Consider the following 25,812-nt stretch of genomic DNA (forward strand, 5'->3'; position numbering starts at 1 on the left):
CATTTTCTTGATAAGGGTTCTTTCTACTGTTAGTTTCTCATAAGACATCTATTCTGGAATTATGCTATTAGTTTGTATTGATGCACACTTATACAAAAATAATAATGTATGTATGCATGCAAATGCCCTCTTATTCATAAGTTTAAGGAATAATTTGATTTTTTTTTTTAATGTACTATAGGCTGCATTAAGGAAGATAGCAGCTGCAAGAGGAATAGAAGAATTCAAACAACTAAATGCCTGTGAATTAGTTGAGCCAAAATTGTGGGACTCTTTCTTAATATACTCATCAAAACAGGAAAGTTATGTTTAAAAAAAATACTATAGAAATAACGATACGCTGCACTGAAAGACAATAATTTAATAATGTACACTCTATTACCAAGACAAGTGAGTCCAATTCAAGTAGATAGTACTAATTTACAGTCAAGTTAAAAATCTGTCAATACTCATCCTTAGTGATCTATAGAGGCTACAGAATATCTGTAAGAGTTATTGCTGTCATATGCTTTTCATGCACTGTTTGTAGAATGAATAACATAGCAAGTATGTTATTCAAAAATCCTTTCACTTTGCAGATTTCTATCACCTGATGTTTAAAAACCAAGTATAAGGGATGTAATGAATTTGTTAACTAGATAAATTAAATAGTTATAGCCTATGGTTTCCATTCAAAATATGTCATGTTTAAGCTATTTAAATCCATGTTTAAAATGATTTTTTCAAATACACTTCTAAAACTGATTATAAAAAACACTTTAAAATCAAATTTATATTAAGAAGAAATAAAGTTGTGTGAATACATGTAAATATTCCACAAAATGTGTTGCAGCAAACTATACATAAATCAGATACCAAGATCACTGATGTGTGAAGGGAATAATACCACAGTGATGTGTAACAGACTGATGAGATGACCAGTTTAATATTACTATTACATGGCAACCTCACTGGAGTTCTTGGAATCAGTGCAGAGGCCAATGTTTTGATTTTTCAAGAAACCAGTAGTGACGGTCCATAAGTATGAATAAGAAGCAAGGAATGACTGATGTGTGGAGCTTGCTAATTAGGTCTGTACACTGACACAACTCAGATGCTAAAAGAAAATCATATAATGATTCACTATTTAAAAATATATAAGTCAATTTATATATACATATATATAGGGCTTATCTACAATCCCCATGATGCCAGAGATACTGGGATGAAAAGCATAGAGAAACAAGTTAAAAAAAAAAAAAATAAATACAAAAGAGAGAGAGATTTACATATCATGGATATATAAAGGAAACTCAAGTGTGGTAACAATACGTATCACATCAAAGTTCCTTAAAATCATCATGCCAGTGCAATCAAGTTAAGATGATGGATGTGTGATTTGAGAATTAAATACTGGGGGATCATACATTGTAATCTCAGTGGTGAGATGATAACTCTCTCTCTTTTTATTTTATAGAAATGTATGCAGCTAAACCTAGTCAACTGAAGGTTACCCTGAGTTTTGAATTTGAATCTGTTCTATTTTTGGCTGTTGTGGAAGAAGTCATTTATCATACTATCTTTTATCTGCCCTATAGACGAGTCAAATTGTCAATTTTTTTTAATAATCTCATACGAGATTATAAAAAAAAATTCATAGTTAAAAACAACAGTATAAAAGTGCTATGGTTGACCTAAAAGGCATGAATATAAGAATTACAAAAAAAAAAAAAAAAAAAAAAAAAAACCTGAAAACTATAGGTAGCTTGTCTGTGATAATTTGCTAATAATCAAAATTCTTAACATTTTTTTTTTCTTTCAAGAAATACTATTCACAAACGATCTCAAGATCTGGAAAAAAAATGCTTTTTGATTTAAAAAAAAAATTTGCAGAAAGTATTTCATAAATATTACCTATCCATTTTCGGAACAAAATTTTTGCCATAGTGTGGATATGTTAAACATGAATCATATATTACTGACTTAATAATAAACAGTTCAAGTTCCAGTCTTTTTTGCCAAATAAGATGATGGTCTTCATAGATACAACACTAGTTTGAAAATTATTTCAAAGTGAAAACAAAAAAAATTAATATAGAATTTTATATAGTTATACTAGTATACTACTAGTAAAAACAAATAACAGGTAATCAACAGGATTTTATTTTATTATTTTTTAAAAAAGTGATTTAAACTGACTTCCCCACCTCCCAAAAATTGATTTTTTTTTTTTTTTACTATTAATATATATCTGCAGTTTCAGCAATCACTTTTTAATTTTAACAGCATAATTGGGATATGAGTTTTTAGAGTGAGTACCATTTTAATAACCATTTGAAATATACTGGTAGTGATGCATCAAAACTGCAGACCATCTCAGCCATTATTTATTCATACCACTATAAAGAGCAGACACATCCACAAATTTTCCAGGATTTATCTGACAGTAGTTTCCAAACATGATTAACAGAAATCTTATGTCATTTAACAAGAAATTTCAAAATTGTAGACACAATCAGCAACCATAACTCACCAATGTAGGATCTTTATGCACCTGAAAAATAAAAAGATAAGACACTTTAACATGTAAATAATTAACATTGCTAAAAAGTCAGTGTTACACGACAGTGAGCCCACCCTTCCCTAGTTCCAGATCAGTTGGGGTTCAGAATAATGCTAGAATGGGAATTTCGTGTTAGAATAAAAGATGGAACAAAACCTGTTTCAATCAAATGCAGAATAGCTATATATATAATGTTAATCCCATCTTCAAAAGGATGTAAAAATCCCATCATATATTAGTACTGTGAGTGCGTTAGGAGTTATACATCCAGTACTTACAGAGATTTCAACACAAAACCTGTTGTTTGGAAAGTGGATATGCTATCAACTCAACCAACAGGCTGATCCTACTTAGATCAAAGAAAGAACTAACAGCAAAGCTGAGTCCTAACTGAAAGACTGAATATCATGTAACTCACTGTGTTTACACATTGAATATACATATTATTTCTTTATCCCTTGTTAAGCAACAATTTAAGAGAATATGTTTTTCACTGAAATCTATTTGAAGCCCCCCCCATGTATTTGGTGGGATATTTTAGGTACTAAATACATCACACTTATAGTTAACCATGCAAGTTTTGCTTTGATACCAAATTATTTCTCTTACCAGTCATGTTAAAGTGCATACTTTCTTTATATCAGAATTTATACCTATCACCCCTTCCAGTTCATTTTGTATCACACACATAAGAACACTGAAAAAGGAATAATAAGAACTGTTCCTTTCTTCTAAATAATAAGCACAGTTTGCTCACTATGGAGAAGACACCACAGGAACGGTTTGATATGGTGAATTTTCTTTAGAACAGCATTATGCTTATGAGCTTTGGTACTTTTCAGTACTTTGTTGTAATGGTGTTTTTTTTTTTTTTTTTTTTGTAATGAAAGTTAACTGTATATTCATTCATTTGGAGCTTCTATGCAGGAAAAACAGTTCTCATTAAATGTAGTCCATGCTGCTATCCATCATCATGTAATGCTGTACCCTTTCATTTCCCATGGCACACCACTGAATGGCAACAATCATGCTCTTGATTATTCCTATGACTATGTAAAAACTGGAAACTCCTAACATGCATGCTCTATATCAGCTTTATACTTCTATATTGCTTTTACTATGGTGTTTGAGTCTACAAACACAGCATAAATTGTTTTGTTTACTACTATATATATATATTTTTTTTTTCCATAATTTTTTTAAAGCAACAAACACTGATCAACACATCCTCTAGATATCAAACAGACTATGCTGTAGATTCAACATTTCTTTTATATTACTTTCAGTTCAGCACTTGTGCATGCATATGCACTAACCTGATGTCTATATCAGATTACAATCTAACATCTGAGCAGTTCTAATGCCCTCTGTCATTTCACTTAGATTTATAACTTCTCCATTGCAAAAATGTTTATATCTCTGTTTAGTTAAGAAAATTAAAATAAATAATACTCATCATCATCAAATTCCTGACATGTACCCTCAAGGAGTGTACAGGATATGATAGTACTACATGAAAAATTTACATCATTACTAACTTCCTATCTACAATTTTCCTCCAAATCAGTCTGTTACTTGTCAAGACTTCAATATTTCATTATCAGATCTTATATTTCTATCGTCTAAGGCACATTGTACCGTATCAACCCACCTATATCTTGGTCTTCCTCTGGGTCGTTTTCCTGCCAACCTGGTAGAGAACACTTGTTTTGCTAATCTTTTTGCTCGCCCATTCTGTTTAAGTGACCATACCACCTGAGATTAGCTCTGCTAATGCGTTCCTGGATGCTGACAATGTCAAGTTCTTTCCCAATAGCCTCGTTTTTAATATGATATTGCCATTGATGCCATCTGTTCACGCCTCTAATCTTTCTCAGGACTCTCATATCTGCGGTCTCTAGTCTTTGGTCAAGTGTTTTACTTCTGACCCAGCTCTCAGATCCATAAGTTAAAACTGGTTTGAATGCTGTCTTGTATACAGCTAATTTAGTGTTCCGACTAATTTCTCTCTTATTCCATATGAATTTATTCAATTGACTTCCTACCATACCAGCTTTGTTGATTCTGTTGTCTATTTACATATTTAATTTACCATCTTCAGTAAAAATCATGCCTAAGTAGCTGAAATGTTTTACTTGTTCCACAGGTTCTCCTTTCACAACACAATTGATATTTTCAACAATTCTACCTATTTTGATTGTCTTTTTAATGCTGACCTTCATACCATATCTATTACAACAGTTATTCAATTTAGTCAGGGAATCTTGCAAACTTGTAGCGGATTTATTTAGAAGTATAACATCGTAAGCATTAAGCAAAGAGCTGACATTAACATCTCCAATTTTGATATCATGTTTAATACCACTTTCCTTCATAATGTGATCCATATAGATAATGAATAACAGAGGCGATAATGTACAAACTTGTCTCACACCAGATTTAACATTAAACCATCTTCATGTACTTCCTTCAATTCTAACTGCTGACTTACAACTCAAATACAGACTATGTATTGCTTGATATAATGCCCTATTGACACCATATAACTGTAGCGTATTGAATAGCTTCTCTCTTGGCACCTTGTCATATGCCTTTTCCAAATTGACAAAACTTAAATACAGATCTTTGTTATATTCCCATGATTTCTCAACTATTTGTCGCAAAGTGAAGATCTGATTGACAGTCTCTATTTGGCCTGAATCCAGCTTGTTCTTCACCAACCTTTTCTTTCCCAATTCTTCTCAACTGTTTCTCAAGTATACTTGCATAAATCTTAAAATCTTACCAGGCGCACTCAGTATTGAAATACCTCTGTAATTCTCACATTCAGTTTTATTTCCCTTTTTATATATGGGTACTATTAGAGCTCTAATCCAATCATCGGGAATTCGTCCCTCTATCCAGGCTTTCTGAACTATGCAGTGCAGCTACTGTAAGACTTTTAAACCACCATACTTCAGCATTTCTGATCGAATATCATCTACTCCTGCTGCCTTTCCACATTTCAAGCCTTTGATGGCTTTTTCTACTTCAAGTATGGATATGTATCCCTGACTGCATGCCTGGTCAGTGTTTTTTATCACTGTGCTGTCATCACTGCTTGTTTCATTTAGCAGTTTTTCGAAGTAATTACTCCATACTTAAAGGATATCTTTTTCTCCTGTTTCATCTAACCTTTATCATCTCTAACTCCTTTTACCACACTCTTTCCTCCATTTCTAAGCTTCTTCAACAACCTCCAGAATATTTTGCCACCTTCTTGACATTTATTTTCTATATTCTTGCCAAAGTCCTCCCATGACTTTTGTTTAGCTAGTTTTACACACGGTTTAGCTTTCTTACATTTGTCTCTGTATTCATTAAGAGCACAAGCTGACTTATTTGCCAGGAACTTTTGATATGTTTTCTTCTTTTCCTTCACTGCCTCTTTAACTTCCTGTGTCCACCAGGGAGTTCGGACTTTTCTATCCTTGCAGACAACTTCACCACATGCCTCTCTGGCTGAATCAATCAAGATTTTCTTTAAGGCTTGCCACTGAATCTCCAAGGTTTGGTTGCTGTTCTCAAACTCTTTCATTTTTTCTTCAATAATCTTTGTGTATTTTAGTCTACAGTTCACATCTGAGAGCTGCTCAACTTTTATTCACTTTAAAACTTTCTTACATGTTATTCTTTTCAATATGAAATTCAATTTTATCCTGCTCAAGACTAAATAGTGATCGCTTCCTATTTCAAATCCTCTGTACACTCTGGTGTCCTGCACCAGGGAGAAAACATCACTATCAACAATAACATAGTCAATGAGACTTTTCTTATTTCTTGCCTCTGCTCTCCATGTGAATTTGTGCACATTTTTATGTTGGAGCATGGTGTTAGTAATAACCAGTCCATGTCCTGAGCAGAAATCCAAGAGATATTTGCCATTATTATTAGCTTTTGCTCTTTTCTCCAAATTTTCCCAATATATTTTTGTATGTCTGACAATCATTTCCTACTATGCTATTTAGATTCCCAACAAGGACCAACTTTTCATTTTTCATTGTGTCAGTTGCTTTTTCTAAAGCATCAAAAAATTCCTCCACTTCTACCTTAGTAGAACCTTCTGTGGGACCATAGGCACAAATAAGTCTCCTTGTCGAATTCCCCATTCTCATATTTGCACACACCAATCTACTGAGACTGCCTGACATTCAAGAAGATTAGCCTCGTATTTTGTGTTGAATACTATGGCTACTCTTTCTTTTCCTTGATTGTCATTTTCTGAATATAACATTTTGTATTTATTGTTCAGAAAGATCTCACCAGTTTATGTTTTTTTTGTTTCAGTCATCCCTATTTGTCGATCTGGTACTCATCTAATTACTCAGCTAGCTCCATTTCTTTGCCATTCATGCTTGTTATGTTGATAGTACTGATCTTTAACTCTGGTGTTGTTGAGTTGGGGTGTGCTTTCAGATTTGTACATATAAAAATAATGCTCTTCATAAATGATTTTTCTTCAAATGTAAACAGCAGTAAGCTTGGGATCCCTAAAATGAGAATTTCATAAAATTTCCATTTTTTTTTTTTTAGAAAAGTATATAAAAATAAAATGAAATCCTAAATACAGATATATAAGATCTGTTTAAATAAAAATTAAGAAGCTTTATCTTCTTTTTGTCACAAAAAGAGAATAAGCTTGAGAATCTCATTAAACCTTAGCTAGATATCATATAAAGTAATCTGATATGTTTATCATAGCTTGGAAGAAGCACCAAAAGATATCCAGTCATTTTCTTCAATGATTAACAGTACTAATCATATTAAAGTTGATGAAATAATAAACATTGGTATGTTTATGTCAATACAGTGACATCTTTTAAATTAATATATCCTTTACTTCTAACTGTGACCTGCTTTGTTATAATACAGTGAGTTACCTGATGGCCACCTAACATATGAAAATCAATCATATCAGTGTCATATATGCAGTTTTACTGATTTTCAAAGCATGATATCTCCTATTTAACATCAAAAAGTATGAAAGTTGCTCATGATAGTATCTGTTATTTGTAGATACTAATGTATCTACAAATAATGTAGATACATTACCTTGTTCTAACATGATAATTTCCAATATCCCTTTCTACACACACTGGAACTGAGAACTGGAAGCCAGATAACTCGCTATATTTTTAATACTTCAACAGAAATCTGTGAGCAAGTAGCAACATAGCTTTCACTAATTGCATAACATCACTATGTACACCCCCCCCCCCTCCAAAAAAAAAAGCCCTTAAAGCCGGAAAGTGCTTATGGTTCCACTGAAAACTTGGTTTTTGGGGGGGGGGGGGGGGAAGCAGTCATTGCAAACTATGTAATACTGAATAATAAGTATTTGGATAGGTCCAAGTTAGAGTTGCATAAGATTAAATAAAAATTAAAATAAAGACATCAATGAGCATAAAAATAATGATAAAGCCAAAATGAACTTCTCTATATGATTAAGGCTAAAGCTTTATTCCAAGTGATGAAAAACTGATGTTAACAACATCTCCATCTGTAGAGTTCATAACTGTACCTCATGGTATAATGACATGACGAAAATAAATAGTATACTGAACCTAATATTTTCCTGGATTTCCAATTCCATATTAGGCAGCTGTAGAAATGATTCAAATTTTAACCAAAAAGAGCTAATATCCTAACAAGGTGCACTATAGGGATCATATATAAATAAAGTTAAATGAGAAAAATCAGTAAACATAGTCATAGAATTTACTGTCTCCCAGATCTTTGGAGAGGTTAGTTGATGCTGATCCTAAAAAATGGTCTCTCTCTCAGGCTTATAGTTACTTCTAGACAACAAAGTTGTCTTCTTCCATATATATTGTGTAGAGGAATGTCCAGAGCGTAGTTTGTCAAGTCCTGATTTGCCATATAGATGATCGCAGACATAGCTTATGTTAAAGGCAGATGTTAACAGATCTACCAGTCTGCCCAAAGTAAGTGCAAGAGGATGAAACTGATCCTTAGATGAATGGATAACAATTGCTATTTGGATGTGTGGTTTCAAAGTGGTATGGGGATTATATTTGCAGAAAATGTTAGCTATCTTCTGATGTACCTCGAATATAATGGATGGAAATAGCTTTATTGTGATCTTGTGTGTTCATTATAGGATGAGTGGGGGATATATATATAGGTATTTATCTATATTATAGGTAGCCATTGGCTAAAAAAAAAGTGTTGAAAGTACCAAGTTCAGTAGCCTGGGCTGTGTCATTTAAACAAATAGACATGCCTATATGTAAGTGTTTTGAGAATGTACTGCTGAGAAGGCCGATGTGTGTTGCTCTTGTAAGCAACATCTAGTGTGTGTCTTTCCTATAAACAGAAAAGGATAATGAACAATTTGATAATTGTGTAACTACAGTGTCTAGAAAGGGAAGACAGTTTATTTTTCTATAGTGCAATGTATTTTAGGATTCTGGCTATTTAAATGCACTAAAAATTTATGTAATGTGTCTGGGCTATGAAGTCACATAGCTAATACATTATCTACATAGTGTAGCTAAACTGTTGGTTTATGTGTATTGCTTTGTTGAATACCCGATTTTCTAGAAAATCAGATATCATGTAGAAATTGGCTGGGGATGGGAAAATACCAATTGTAGTCCTATGTAGTTTATATATATAATGGTCTATATATAAACTCAAATCTATTTTTATCTATTTGTCAGCATGGTTTTTGGCTGAGTGGTTAACATATCTGCTCTCTAGCCAAAAGGCTGTGGGTTCGTTTCCTGTGGTGGACATGGATGTTTGTGAATATCTGTGAAAATACTAGTGGCGGTGGTAGATGGTGTAGTTGTGGGTCATTGTAGTTGGTGGAGACAGAGCTGCAGGGTAGGTGCCCTCCCTCAACGAGTCTTTGGACTCTGTGGAGGTGTCATGTAATAATAATTTTTCTTCCCATGAAAAAAAATTAGAAAAAAAAAAAAAAAACTGAATTTAAAAATGTCTAATGGCAAATGTGGTTGTATAAGATTAGGAATCTCTGTCAATGATACAAACCAAAAAGCAACATCAAAGCTGACTATAGATGTCTGAATATTTCAGGTCAAGATTTTTTTTTTTTTGTTAAATTTACTGTATTTGCCAGCATACAAGATGCACTTTTTTTCCTTTGAAAATAGGTCTGAAAAACAAGGTGCGTCTCATACGCCGATACTTAGTTTTTTATTACTTTCATTTCTGGAAATTTTCTATTAATTTGTATATTTCTATTAAATTTTCTAAAAAATTTCTATTAAATTTTGTATTAATTTGCCAAAGATTTGGGAGACTGTAAATTCTAAAAACATAATTACCCTGACTTTTTTGAATAAACTTTGTTTTTTTCTGGCCAATACAGAGTGCCTCATTAACATCAATTGCAATTCGAATTGTCTCGACAGCTACATAATGAAGTGGTATGTGTTTATCACATTTGTAAAATAGATAAAATAGTGAGGATAAAATTTTATGACCTGTGGATGCTGGTCCAGCAAAATAGAAGTTCAATAAATTGTCTATTTTTCTGTAGTGTGGTTATGGACTTTTATGAGTAACAATGAACACCTAAGCCTATCTACATGTATTCTGTCTGGCTATATTAACTGTTTCTACTGAAACAAAGAAAAATGCAAATAACTTTGCACTCTACTCTAAGAACAAAAATAAAATTATCTTACTTTTGGTGATTTTTTTTACATTTATTTATAATGTACTTTTTAAAATTATTTGAAGAGTGTTAAAAGATCAAAATGTCTGTTGGAGAGCTCAATGTAAATTGTAATATTTTTGTATATAGAAATTTTGAAAAAAAAAAGAGAAAGCAGAGAAGTTAAATAAATGACATTTGATACTTATGTGTTGAATTATTATTAAATATATATTTGAGTATTTAAATCTCATAACTGGGATTGAGCAAAGTGATTTATAAAGTGGAAACCCTTAGGAATATAACAGCAAATGGGTAACTGAAATCTTTTTAAAGAAAGACCTATACAGAAGCCATTACAGTTTATTTAATAAAGTTTTGAAGTACAAATGTAAGAACATTCAGATCTTTCAATATGCTAGGGTCTGTTTCTGAAACACTCAACTGAAGAAACATGCAATGTAAATAAGGGAAGAAGGAAGTTCCTCAACTTTCATAAAATAATTTAACCTTTTATCATTACAAATGCATGTTATTATGTAAAAATAAGTATATAATAAACTTCTTCTTCTTCTCTCTTCTACATGTTAAGGCCTATAGGCCTGTTACAGAGCTGTGTTAAGCCCTTCCAAGTTGTCCCATCCCGAGGATAAGGTGACACCCTATGCCTCCCGGTATATTCTATGAATGTAGCTGCATGTGTTGACGGGGACGGTTTGCCTGATTGTAGGAAGAAAACTCCCAGATTAACTAGGGAGAAAACACTACGGTCCACACCCAAGACTGGCTGACTTGGTTATGCCTGAGAAAGATCCTTAAGCTCCTCATGTCGACAATAGGAATCGAACCCAGGACACTCCATTTTCAGGATTATGATTGTGAAGTGCATAGCCACTAGGCTAACCACACCGACATATAATAAACTAACAACATGACTAATGTTTCCATTATTTTTAAGATGCAACAGTAGTAAATATTCATGTGTTTTGCCAAGTTCAAAGATGCACTTGTTTTTTTAACTCATCTGAATATTTAAGATCATTGCCAAATAGGAAATTTTGGAAAAATGGAAAACTTTTTGCATGTAATGTAGCATTAAACAATATAGTGTAAGAATTAAAGCCTGTTAAGAGTACCAATGAGTGGGCAAGAAGATCCAATTTAATTGAATAATTAAAAAAAAAAAAGCTAGCATTATGCAGATTATAACTGCACTATAAGAGGATTAACAAATATTAGCTTAAAACTTAGACACAATGTCATTTTTTTAAAAAAAAAACAATCACCATCATCAAATTCCTGCCATGTACACCCTCAAGGGGTGTACAGGATATGATAGTACTACATGAAAAATTTACATCATTACTAACTTCCTATCTATAATTTTCCTCCAAATCAGTCTGTTACTTGTCAAGGCTCCAACAGTATCAATCCACCTATATCTTGGTCTTCCTCTGGGTTGTTTTCCTGCCAACCTGGCAGAGAATACTTGTTTTGCTAATCTTCCTCGCCCATTCTATTTAAGTGACCATAGCACCTGAGATTAGCTCTGCTAATGCATTCCTGGATGCTGACAATGTCAAGTTCGTCCTAATATCCTCATTTTTAAAATATGATATTGCCATTGATGCCATTTGTTCACACCTCTAATCTTTCTCAGGACTCTCATATCTGTGGTCTCTAGTTTTTGGTCAAGTATTTTACTTCTGACCCAGCTCTCAGATCCATAAGTTAAAACTGGTTTGAACACTGTCTTGTATACAGCTAATTTAGTGTTCCGACTAATTTCTCTCTTATTCCATATGAATTCATTCAATTGACTTCCTACCATACCAGCTTTGTTGATTCTGTTGTCTATTTCCATATTTAATTACCATCTTCACTAAAAATCGTGCCTAAGTAGCTGAAATGTTTTACTTGTTTTACAGGTTTTCCATTCACAACCCAGTTGACATTTTCAATGATTCTACCTATTTTCATTGTCTTTGTCTTTTTAATGCTGACCTTCACCATATCTATTACAACAGTTATTCAATTTAGTCAGGGAATCTTACAGACTTGTAGCGTATTTATTTAGATGTATAACATCATCTGCATAAAACAAAGAGCTGACATTAACATCTCCAATTTTGATATCATGTTTAATACCACTTTCCTTCATAATGTGATCCATATAGATAATGAATAACAGAGGGGATAATATACATCCTTGTCTCACACCAAATTTAACATTAATCCATCTTCCTGTACTTCCTTCAATTCTAACTGCTGACCTACAACTCAAATAAAGACTAAGTATTGCTCGATATAATGCCCCATTGACACCATATAATTGGAGCATATTCACTTGGTGTTTTTTTACACTGGACAGATGGGAGAAAAAGACAGACATACATCTGGACTGGCAACTCACTAAAATACCATACACAGAAATTAATACTTACATACATAAATTTAAGGAGGCTAGTGAAATGATATGATATCTGATCCAGTATAATAAAAACCAAGGCCTGATTAAATTAACTCTGGGTGGCATACATAAGAGATTTATACTGATAAACTGGGCCATGATGCAAAATATGCTATATCCTGTAATAACCCACGCTTGTAACATCTCATTCCTACATTCAATATCTGCCATGTGTTGAATGAATTAAAAAATGATTTGTTATTTAGAAATCTCCTTGCTAATACCTCTTTATATTCGTGTTTTTGTATCAATCTGAAGGAGTACACAATAGTGTTCTACAAAACTAGTCAATTTATTAAATTGTTTTACTTGTTTTTTAGCCAGTATTACTTCAAAAAGATGGATGCTACTAGTCATGAGAATATAAACTTCATAATTATATTTCAGCCTGAATTAATCAAATACCTCTATACCTTTGAAAATGTTGCAATAAAACTGTGTATATATAGTGAATAATGCCCTCCCCCCCCCTCCACATATACAAACAAAACAAAAATTTTTATTGTAGCAAGAAATACAGTAAAATATCCTAAAACCCATTTCAAAATAACAGATAATGGGAAATTTTTTTAAGGATTTTTCAATCATCTCGCATCTATTCTTTAACCACAAAAAAGAAGAGACTAGTTTTTGAAATTTATTTCCAAAAAAATCCAATGAAAGCTTGTCTAATCCTAAAAGATTAGCAAGGCTTATCTTGGTTTTGGAAATCACCTGAGATATAAAGGTGAAATAAAGAATTGTGAAGCTTTATGCAAAATTTGCATTTCCAACCCGATTATAGAGTTTTAAAACAAATTCAAAAGCTATACGATATGAAAAATGTCACATTACAGGATTTTGAATTTTCTTCCATAAATGATTTGGTTATTTCATGAAAGAAACAATGATTGGAGTTTTCTTATATAATGCTTGATTTCCTTTTGATGACTGAAAAGGAGGGAAATAAGAATAAAAACTGTCCATTGTGTAAACAGTAATATTCAAGCACCAGTATGTATAATAATTGTAAGATCAATGAAATAATTGATAATTCAATATACATGCAACAATTCTCAAAGCAAATTAGAAAATGTAAGTAAAAAATATAGTCATAGCAGTTCATCATACCAGTACAAGCAAGTACAGTTCTATATTCCTATAGGGGAGGGAGATACTCATTGCAATGACTGTCACAAATTTTTTTGAAATTTTTTAGATAATGTACAATGGTATAATCATAAACTAGAAGAATGGCTAGATATTCATATATACTAGATGCTTAATATATTCATATACACTGAAGAGGTGAGACATGAAATCTGAAAGAAGGCATTGTGGAAAAGAGCACAAGATGAGTGGCAATAATCAGTTGTACAGTGAGTACAAATAGCAGGCGAGAAAGGTGACTTGCTTGGCAAGGGTAGCAAAGGTACAGTATGAGCAGCAGTTTAGCTAATGAGGCCAAAATAAATCCTGAAGAGTTTTTTCAATGCTGGTAGACTGATCCAAATCCCTAAGGAGTGGAAAGAGGACAAAATTACTCTCCTTCATACGAGAGGGGATAAGACTAAGGATTTGAATTTTAGGCCAGTCTGTGCCTGGTGTTGTAGTTAAAGTGTAAGAGAGATTAGTCAGGACTATGATTAAGAACTGAGTTGATAATAATAGCATTCTCTTTGATGGACAGCACAGGTTTACTAAAAGAAGATAGTTTTAACAATGAATTTACTTATTATAACATGGTGACAAATGCATTGGGCAAGGGCGATGCATACATAGTGGTATATTTAGATTTAGATATTAGAAAAGGTTCAGAGATGACTGGCTAAGGTGGTCTGTGGAATATTGGGTATGAAGAGAGATTGAAAGAATGCAATTGCAGAGTCTGATGGATAACAGCAGGAGGAATATGATTGGGACATATAAGCTGGTAAGAGATTAGTACCAGATTAATGTGGACGAGGATTTTCACAGAATAGGAAAGCTGGGGGGGGATGAATTTCTGGAAGCTGTATAAGGAAGGTGTGAGCAAAGGGTACGATGAGTAGGTTTTTTGGCATATAGACTGGTGGGTGGATAGGAGTTGGATGCAATGTGAGGTGTGATGACTGCAGTTAAGGCACAGTATGATGAACTCTCTCTGTGTGTGTGTGTGTGTGTGTGTGTGTGTGTGTGTGTGTGTGTGTGTGTGTGTGTGTGTGTGTGTGTGTGTGTGTGTGTGAAAGCAGGCCTCCCATCATAAGTCTAGACTCCCAGGCAACATTTGATGTTATAATAATAATATCATCACCTGACACAAAAAATAAGCCATTTATATAATGCATAAAATTTTTAAAAGCAAATGTAATATATAAGCTCAAAAGAGAAAAACAATACTTTTGAGATATTTTATATACCATGAAGATAGTTCATAAATATTAGCTTTAAATGGAAATTCTACCAAAAAACTTGCAACTGATAGGCCATATATGAGAAATGTGCAAAACACAGCCTGGCATGAATGTTAAATAATTCTTAGTTATAATAAACTGCACACAAAATTCATGCCCATGAACTGCAGTTGCAGCTCAGACTTCTGTTTTTTTTTTTTCTTTTTAATGACAATCACACTCACAAAAGGTTAAATGTCTATGGTACATCTTAATTCAACAGGCAGACTAATGGCAGAGATAATTTAAGAAACCTCTCAAGAAAATCAAATGTGACCTTTTCATGACACTCTAAGATTATATTCTCAAATGAACAAATGAAAACTATTTACAACTTTTAACATCTATGCTACAGTGAAGTTTGAACCCACAGTGAGATTCATAATTACAGTGTGGCAGTGCAATCAACTTGGCTGTCTAGGCAAAATTAGATTTAATGTTGAGCCAAAATTAGAAATTCTCTGGATAAATTCTCAGAGATATCACTATTTGCAGGGTTACTTTTCAACTTATGCGCTGGAAAAACTTACATGAGAGATAATTCCCATTCATGCAGTATGATACTACTCTACACTTTAATTAACGGAGGCCTGAAATGGCAAAGAAGCCATGTCTAGTTTCTTAATTTTCTGTGTGTGGGAGTTTTCTGGTAGGTTGAAAAAGATCAGCAAAAATACAGAACTTGATCTTTTTTTTTTTTTCTTTGTTATGATCAATGTGTAATCATGCAGAGTTAATTAAACTTTGCTTGCTTAAAATAAAATATACTTCAGTTTTTCTTCATTATTTATTTTTTGTTATGCATCTCCTCATGAAAGGATGTAAGTCTATAATGTTAGTATTGTAAATGGGATAAGGATTTTTTTTTTCTATTTTATTAATTTTATAATATAATATTTTTGTATTTTACTGATTTTTTTACATAGTCCAGAAACTTAGCCCTTGAGACAAAACACAGAAAATTTTTCAATCCACTTTAAGCCTCCTCCAAATAAACAGAGCAGTGGCTTCACACTGGTGGATGAAATTCAACTCCCACCTAAAGACAATCACAAACATCCATGAATTCAAACTTGCAGTTGGAGAGAAGATATGCTAACTACGTGGACAACTAGGTTGGCTAATAAACATTCATTAGATTAAAAAAGTCTGCCACTTTATAAAGGTGAATCACACCCATTAAAGGATGCAAAGCTATTGCACAGTTAGAGCACAGTGGGGTAAGGGACAGATAATCCAGAAACTCTCGAGATAATAAAACTTGGCATTTTTTTTCAAGTCACTTCATCAGGCAGCTTGAAAGAGGGATTATATTGGAGTTTCTCTGATCTCTGATATGACACTCCAATGCATCCTAAATGTGTTATATGTGACAAATCAGCACTCTGGGATGGCTAACTAAGCCAATTTTTCCCCTTCTCTCTCTCTCTCTCAAATCAGATGCTTATAAATCTAGCTTTATAGTAATTAGATAGCCCAAACTTCATGTTTAACGATACATAAGTAACAACACTCATTAATGCTAAAAGGAAGTGAAACAACAGATATTTCTCCCAAGACTTACATACAGGAGCTAGAGGCTATGACAGACAGAACAAATGTATAATAATTCAGGTTTAACTGCAACTGATGTGTTGCAGTTAAACCTGAATTATTCTATTCTATTGTATTTATTCTCAAGTATAGTGCATTAAATCTCAGTATCACAAGTTCAATAGAAGGTTGAAACAAACAAACAAACAAACAAACAAAAAAAAAACAGTTGTTTAGAATTCCTTTGAACATTCAGGTCTGGTTATCCAACTGGACAGCATCTCTGCTTTCCAACAAACAGACCATGGATTTGAATCTCACTGTGTGTGTGTGTGTGTGTGTGAAGGAAATACAATAAATTTCATCGCCTTGTGTGAGACCACTGCCCTACTTAATGGAAGCAAATAGTTTCAAAATATTCAATGCTTGGTTTCTAGAACAAGGTTTCCAGATTATATAAAAAAAAATAAACAAAAATACAGGGTGTCTCAAAGAGAATGTCCCGATTTGAAAATTGTATATCTCTGCAACCATGAACCACAAATGAATGCGACTTGTACCATGTGTACGGCCTTGTCCCAGAGTTTGATATGACAACCGATAGATGCCACTACTAGTGCCCAAATAGCTGCTACGCTTAGTTATTATTATTACGGGTATCTCCATGGAGTCAGTAGAATCATCGCGGAGACCCAAACTAGCAAAACAATATCTGTCATATCTCTTCTTGAATTCATTTACAGACGAAGAGCTCACAACTAAGTCAGGCAATGAATTCTACTCATTCACCACCCTCCAGGCAAAAAACCTTGTTCTGACACCTTTGTTAACCACACTCTTCTTTAATTTCCAGAGATGACCTCTTGTTCTTCCATCACTATCACACAGCTGAAACATTTCCCCTGCATCAATCCTATAAAAACCTTTCAGTAATTTAAATGTTTCTATCATATCCCCTCTTCTTCGCCTATCAACTAATCTCTGCAATCCACAAGCTCTCAATCTATCAATGTAGGGAGCATTTTTTACATCACTCACCAACTTGGTCACTCTTCTCTGAACCCTCTCCACAGCCTCCTCATCTCCAAGGAATCCAGGTGACCAGACCTGAGCACAGTAATCCAAACGTGGAAGTATCAACGCTTTATAAAGGGGAATAATAACCTCTTTATCTCTGGATGTCAGTGTGTTCCTCAACAACCAAGTAATCCTATGTGCAATCTTGGACACCTTAGCAATGTGTCCTCTGAACTTCATCTCCCTATAGTTAATGAGAAAATGGCGTCTAGTCAACAGAAGGCGTTTTGTGTTCTCGAATTTAGCAAGACTGAGTCCGTGATTACGGTGCGGCATGCGTTTAGACGACGTTACAGAATTGATCCACCACTGGACAAAAACATTTGTTGATATCGACAATTTCAAGAAACAGGGTGCTTATTAAGGGAAAGAGTCATGGACAACCACGCACCTCAGAGGTGAATGCGCAATGAATTCAAGAGGCTTTTCAGCGAAGCCCATGCAAATCCACTCATCATGCTAGCCGAGAATTTACCATCCCTCATGCGACTGTTTGGCATGTGTTACGACGAAGTCTGCTTATGAAGCCATACAGATTGCAACTGGTGCAAGCTCTTCGTGTAGGTAACAAAAAAAAAAAAAAAACGAACAGATTTTTGTGCTAATCTGTTAGAGGATGACATCTTCCTACAAAGGTTGATTTTTAGTGATGAAGTAACCTTTCATCTAAACGATAAAGTTTCGCACCACAATGTTCGCAATGGGAACTTGAGAATCCACATGAAATTGTACAACATAAACTGAATAATATAAGCAATGTTCGCAATGGGAACTTGAGAATCCACATGAAATTGTACAACATAAACTGAATAATATAAGCACGTAAACACACTGAAGATGGTCTGGAAATAGCAGACCATCTTCAGTGGCACTACAAGAACGGTTTAAAAAAAAAATACAGGGTGGAATACTAACAATAGATCATTTAAAAATAGAAGCCACGTGATGTTATATCACTAAGTATTAAAGGAAATATTTTTAAGCAGAGACATGATTGAAATAAAGATATTAATGAGTTATCCTGATTAGACTTTCCCAGATTTTTGATATAGATATACAGTCATTCCGATTCAGGTTAGGACGATGGAGTAAGGCCTCTACACTTTCTTTGAATAAACGTTCAAATTTATAACGGGATCTATGTAAGAGGCGAGTTTTTGACCAAAGGATGTTGTCAGTTTCAATCCCATGCTGAGCCAATCCAGATTTTTCAGGTTTGTTGTGATGAATGGAGGATTGATGTTCTTGGATTCTTTTTTCAAGAGAACGTCCAGTTTGTCCAAAAAAGGAGAGATCACAGTTGCAGGGAATTTGATAAACTCCAGGAAGAGACATAGTTGAGTGTTTGTCTTTAGGATAAGGAAAATGGGAAGATAATTTGTTATTAGATGAATACATAGCTGTTAACTCATATTTCTTCAGAATTCTTGCGATAGGTTCTGAAATCCCGGAGATGTATGGAATTGGAACTCGACATATTGAATCTTTGTTGTTTTGTGGTGGATTATAAGAATCGAGAAGATGTTGAGTACTCTTTTCGGAAAAGCCATTGAGTTTCATGTGTTGTTGGATAGTAGAAAGGTCTTTCTGTAGAAAATTAGAAGTAGAACAATTAGTTTTGGCTCTTCTGATTAGACATTTTATGATTCCTGTTTTTTGACAAGGATGACGGGCTGATTCTTTAAGAATATAATGACCTGTGAACGTTGGTTTCCTGTAAACTGTAGTTGTAAGAGTATTTGAAGGTGACCGGATGAGGAGAATGTATAAAAAAGATAACTGGTTGTTTTCTTCCATTTCCGTAAACTTTATACGATGATGTAAGAAATTGATACTGTTTAAAAAAGAAGGTAAGGAGTCTTTGTTGTGCGGCCATACAGTAAAGATGTCATCTATATATCTTACCCAAAAGGATGGTTGAGGGAAAATAGATGAGAAGAGGACTTTTTCTAGATGTTCTAAATAAAAGTTGGCTAAAGCAGGAGAGAGAGAGAACTTCCCATAGCCGTTCCTTCTACTTGGCTCTAAAATTTGTTTTGACATAAGAAATATCCAGAGTGTATTACGAAATCAAATAGTTTTATAATGTCTTCTGGAAAGATGTCAGCAAGTAATTTTAAAGTCTCCTTGAGAGGTACATTTGTATATAAAGATTCTATATCAAAACTCACCATAAGATCTCTAGGTTGCAATGAGACATTTTTCAATTTTTCTAAGAAATCTGAGGAGTTTTTTAGAAAGGAACTAGAGTTGCCTATATGAGATTTCAATAAATTAGCTAGATATTTGGCTATATGGTAAGTAGGAAAATCAATACAATCTACTATTGGACGAAGAGGAAAGTCAATCTTATGTATTTTAGGAAGACCATAAAATCTAGGAGGTCTTGCAAAATGAGTTTTAAGTCTTTCAATTGCGTCTCTATCTAAACTGATGACTTCATCTAAGAGAGAATTTAATTTCTTTAGTTGTCTGTTGGTTGGATTATAATCAAGTTCTTGATATGTGGAGCGATCTCAAAGTAAAAGAGAAAGTTTTCTTCTGTAATTTGCTGAGCCAATAACTACTGTTGCTTTTCCCTTGTCAGCTTTGGTGATAAGGAGGTGATTGTTTTTTCTCAAGGACTGTAAAGATTTCATTTCAGAAAGAGATATGTTGGAAGGAGGAAGTTTGGCCTCCAAGATCTCCAGACATCACACCTTGTGACTCGGTAATTAAAAGATATGAAACTGTACCACATTTTCATTATTAAATATACCGTATATTATCGAGTATAATGTGAAAAATTTATGGTAAAAAATACTACTTAAAGTTAAGGGTTCGCATTATATGCGGATCCTAAAAAATATAACATCTTATTAGACTTGCACACACAATATATACTACCTAATGCCTATGCAACCAAATCTACTTGACCCACTCGCATTTGGTGACCGAGCGTGCATCGTATCTGTGCATAAAGCTACTTACATTACTGGCTTTATGCACAGATATGATGCACACTCGGTTGCCGAATGATAGAGCACAGTTAGGTATATCGGTTTAACCACAGTTCATTTTAAATATTATTTGCTAAACAAACCTAGCCTGAAAATGAGCCAACAGAAACGTAAACGTTCATCTTTTGAAGCAGGATTTAAATTGCGTGTCGTACAGTTTGCAGAAGAACATAATAACAGTGTTGCTATGAGAGAATTTGGTGTAGCAGAGAGTAATATTAGACTTTGGCATAAGCAAAAAGACAGTCTTGAAAAAATCCCCAAAACGAAACATGCCCATCATAGAAATGTAGCATCCTTTCCAGAACTCAAAGAAGAGCTAAATGAATGTATTTTGACGCAACGACAAGATGGCATTATAGTAACAAGAAATACAATTCGTTTTCAAGCTCTACAACTCAAGAATGGTAAATTCAAGGACACACCAGGTATTTCATCTTTTCTTGCTTCGCCTGTGTCGTGCAACAGATTTATGGAACACAAAGTATTAACATTACGACACCGAACAAAAATTGCACAGAAGTTACCAAAGCAGCTTGAAGAAAAAGTGCAGTCCTTCCATAAATTTATCATAAAATTACGGAAGTGTCACAGATACGAACTTTCCCAAATTGGCAATATGGATGAGACGCCCATGTACTTTGATATGTCTGGGAATCGAACAGTAAACTCAGTTGTGAAAAGGATGTCTTCATAAATGGGACATGAAAAAACACATTTTACTGTTGTTCTAGCATGCATGGCAGACGGAACCAAATTAAAGCCGACAGTGATACTTAAAAGGAAGAAAATTCCGAAGCATATGAAATTTCCACCAGGTGTAATTGTTTGCGCCAATCAGAAAGGTTGGATGGATGAAGAAGGTGTACAATTGTGGCTGGATCAAGTATGGAACATACGCCCAGGTAGCTTGTTACGTCAACAAAGCATGCTACTCTGGGATATGTTCCAGGCGCATTTAACGGAGGCAAGCAAAGAGAAAGCACGTGAGCTACGTACAAACCTAGCAGTCATACCGGGTGGTCTAACTTCTGTTTTGCAGCTGCTTGTTGTCAGCTTGAATAAGCCGTTTAAAGATCACTTACGTGAAAAATGGAGAGAATGGATGTCATCTGGTTTGGTGAAGATAACAAAGGGTGGGAATTTTCAGAAGCCTGAGATCACCCTAGTCACCAGATGGGTTAAAGAAGCATGGGATTCGATACCATCTGAAATGATTCAACGCTCATTTCTTAAATGTGGAATAAGTAATTCAATGGATGGATCCGAAGATCACGTCGTATACGAAAGCGAGGATGACACACAACAAAATGGAGAGCATGAAGACGATGATCACAACTTCTACACTGATGATGCAATCCCTACAGATGAATTTATAAATGAAATGTTTGATGACTCAAAAGATGAAGAATTTAAACGATTTTGACATTTTGTTTTAAAATAAATATTTCTTTTGTTAATTCGTATTATATTATTTATAATGTTATGGAACAAGATAAACAGATCGCATTATATGCGATAATATGCAAGAATTATCTGAAATCGGGTCATTCTTTTTGAAACACCCTGTACAATAAAAATAATAATAAAAAAAAAACCCTTAAGCCTACCTGCATACTAATGTACTAGGTTTACAACTTTTTGTGGGTGAGAATCACATAAAAAAAGTATGCTGTTAAGTTAATGATAAAAGGTTAGTGCTGATAGGTCATGTTTTAGTAATCTACTTATTTATTACAATAAGGTGACAGCAGCATTGGATGTGAGAGATGATGCGCAGTAGTATACTTAGACTTCACAAAGGCTTTTGATAAATTACTGCATGATAAGTTGATAGTAAAACTAGAATGGATGGGACTGGATATTAGACTAGTGCACTGGATTGGAGATTGGCTGTGTGATGGTATTAACAAGTTGTGAAAGGAGAAGCACTATCCCAGAAGAGGAAAGTCACTAGTGGTGTGCCTCAGGGATCTGTTTTAGGACCACTGCTGTTTAACCTGTATGTTAATGATATTGGGGAAGATTTGAATGGGATATACGTTTGTTTGCAGATAACACAAAGTTGGGACAAAATATGAGGAGCAGAGCAGATGTTGTGGCTTTACAAGAAGACTTGAACAAACTGAGTGAATGAGCATGGGAGAGGGGATGCCAGTTTAATGTTGCAAAATGTAAGGTTTTAAAATTTGGAAAAAAAAGATGGGATGTAGAGTTTACTCTTGGTGGGGATTATATAGTTTGTTGGAGGTGGAGGAAATAAGGGATCTTGGGATGATGGCAGATCTAAAATTTAGAGAACATATTGCCAATACACCTGGTCGTCAACTTACGACCACAAAAAAAAAAATTTAATTAATTAATTAATAAATTAATAATAAATCAGGCAGCTGTGCATACGATAACTATGGGATATGAGAGTTATACGATAACCCGCACATGATAACTATCTCTCACATACACTCAGTTGCTTTCAAGCATCTGTTGCGTGTTAATTAAAATTCTACTGAAATACTACCCATAAAATGTCTAGTAAAAGGAAAATGCCTTCATCTACAGATATAGCAGCTAAGAAGTCAAGGAAAACTATTGATTTAGAGTGTAAAATGAAAGTTATCCAGAAGTATGAAGGCGGAAAGAAAGTGAATACGATAGCACATGACTTGAAGTTATCACATTCCACGGTATCGACAATACTTAAGGACAAAGAAAGAATTCGGGAAGCTGTGAAAGGTTCCGCACCTATGAAGTCTACAATTTTAACCAAACAATGACAGGGACCCATCCATGAAATAGAGAAATTGTTGTTTATGTGGATGGAAGATTTAATACAGAAAAATTCACCAATGAGCCTTTGCACAGTGCGAGCGAAGGCTAGAAGTCTGTTTCAGAGTTCAAAATCACGCGTCGAAGATGATTATGTAGATTTTCAGGCTAGTACTGGATGGCTTAAGCGTTTTAAAAAAAGATTTGCTTTGCATAATTTATGTGTCACAGGAGAAGCAGGAAGTGCAGATGAAGATGAAGCCCAAAAATTCGTTGATAGTTCTGACTTTTTAATCAAAGAAGAAGGTTATCAAACGGAAGAAATATTTAACATAGATGAAACCGGCTTGCAATGGAAATGCATGCCTAATCATAAATACATACACCAAGAAGCAAAAAGGATACCAGGATTCAAAGCTTTTAAGGATCGATTGACTTTGTTGCTTGGTGGGAATGCCGCGAGTTTTAAGCTGAAGCCTTTTCTCATTTATCGTTCAGAAAACCCTCGTGCATTTAAGCACATCAACAAGCACTCACTGTCCATTTACTACCGTTCAAACCCTAAAGCTTGGATGATTCAAGCACTGTTCGAAGACTGGTTCATGAACTACTTTATTCTCCAGGCTCGTGAATATTGTGCGGAGAGAGGTATCCCTTTCAAGATTTTATTGATTATGGGCAATGCCTTGGCCACCCTCCTCATTTGGACGACCTTCAACATGATGTTAGAGTGGTTTTTATGCCACCTAACAGAACCGCTCTCATTCAACCCATGGATCAGGGTGCTATTTCAGCATTCAGAGCTCACTACCTCAGAATGACATTCGCACAAGCCATCGAAGCAATAGTTTCTGATGCTGATTTATCTTTGCGAGACTTTTGGAAGCAGTACAACATTCTTGAGTGTATCAAGAATATTTCGACCACATGGGAATGTGTAACAAAGAATTGTATGTCGGGAATTTGGAGAAAGTGTCTAAAATGTTATGCGAATGCATCTGAAGGATTTGAAAAAGGAGAGGAACTGGAAGTGATTACAGAAAAAATAGTTAAGCTTGCAAAAAATCTTAAATTAGAATGTGAAATAGAATAAGAGTTGCTAGATTGTGAAATAAAAGAACTTTAGTATGAAGAGTTGATTGAATTGGAAGCACAGAGAGTGTCAGAAGAAAAAGCGAGAGAGGAAGAAGAGAAAGAAGAAGAGGAGCCAGAAAAGAAATTCACTGTAAAGAGTTTATCAGATTCTTTTTTGCAACTGAATAAAGCTTTCGCCAGTTTCGAAGCAATGGACCTTAATGTTAAACGATTCATAAAGGGTTGAACATATCATTCAAGATGCTGTGTGTTGTTATCGTAAGATATATGAAGAAAAAAGAAACAAACTTTTCAAACAAAGCTCAGCATGTTCCTCATCAAGAGAACATCTCCTACCTCAACCCAAGAACATGACCCTGACGATCCACAACCCAGCACAAGCAAAGATTAAAAATTGATTTTGTAAATTTCATTTGTATTAATTTTTACATTAATTTTAGATTGTATTTTGGTGTTTACAGTACAGTATGTACAGTATTATTTTTCACATTATGTGCAATATACATATAAATTTAAAAGATTATAAAAATAAATTATAAAGACGATAAAAAAGATTAGAAAGGTTAAAGAATACTGTTAATAAATATATGGCCGACATACGACCTGTCAGCCAGAACGGAAGTCGGTCGTAATGACACTGACTTGTAGAAGTAAGGAGATTCTGGTTCCATTGTATAAGACTATGATTAGGCCACATATCAACTACTGTGTATAGATTTGGTCACTTAGCTTTCAAAAGGATGAAGAGATGTGGGAGAGGGTCCAGAGGCAAATGACCAACATACTCTGGATTAGAAACAGATGCTGAAAGTTTTTTCACTTGGTTATACTATAAATTAAAGATGCCAAGAAATTATATTCTTGTTTCATCCTTTATCCAAGTGTAAGCAAATAAAGTTCACACGTGAAGTAACTTCATGACTGGGCTACTTGTATATAGAGGCTAATGACTTTACATCACTTGCCTTAGTATCCCATAATGCAGAGCACATATCCTTATGGACAAGTATAATGCTATGCATTATAGGAAGGACAACTACCCAGATCGGTTTCAACCTTTATTGAGGTCTCATTGTTTGTTTACATCTGGATAAAGGATGAAACAAAGAATATAACTTGGCATTTCTTGGAAGAACTTTCAGATACATATCCGAAAACCTGAACTCCTTTCTCTCCCCTTTTCACACAATCATCTATTTATTTTGTATAACTTAATCTTTAAATTATAGTATTTC

The 25,812-nt window shown here is 34.2% G+C and overlaps 2 protein-coding genes across 3 annotated transcripts in view; one reads left to right on the top strand and one right to left on the bottom strand.

Moving 5' to 3' along the window:
- Positions 1-661, top strand: part of insc (spindle orientation adaptor protein inscuteable) — a 153,014-nt gene extending 152,353 nt beyond the window's left edge. Inside the window, exon 13 of the mRNA XM_090411722.1 lies at positions 182-661. Within this exon, the coding sequence (XP_090267848.1) occupies positions 182-313 (132 nt within the window). The 3' untranslated portion in view covers positions 314-661. The remainder of the gene's footprint in view (positions 1-181) is intronic.
- Pyroxd1 (pyridine nucleotide-disulfide oxidoreductase domain 1) overlaps positions 346-25,812 on the bottom strand; it is a 218,284-nt gene continuing 192,817 nt past the window's right edge. The window contains exon 14 of one of the 2 annotated variants that reach the window (XM_090411724.1): positions 346-1,096. The gene's annotated coding sequence lies outside the window, so the exon portion shown is untranslated. Of the gene's footprint in view, positions 1,097-2,344; positions 2,534-25,812 lie in introns of those variants that run through there. The other variant, XM_090411723.1, reaches the window with a different exon arrangement.

Source organism: Typopeltis vanoorti, chromosome 2, assembly GCF_054136105.1.
Source record: "Typopeltis vanoorti isolate ZY-2024b chromosome 2, IOZ_Tvanoo_1.0, whole genome shotgun sequence".
Classification (NCBI taxonomy): Eukaryota; Metazoa; Arthropoda; class Arachnida; order Uropygi; family Thelyphonidae; genus Typopeltis; species Typopeltis vanoorti.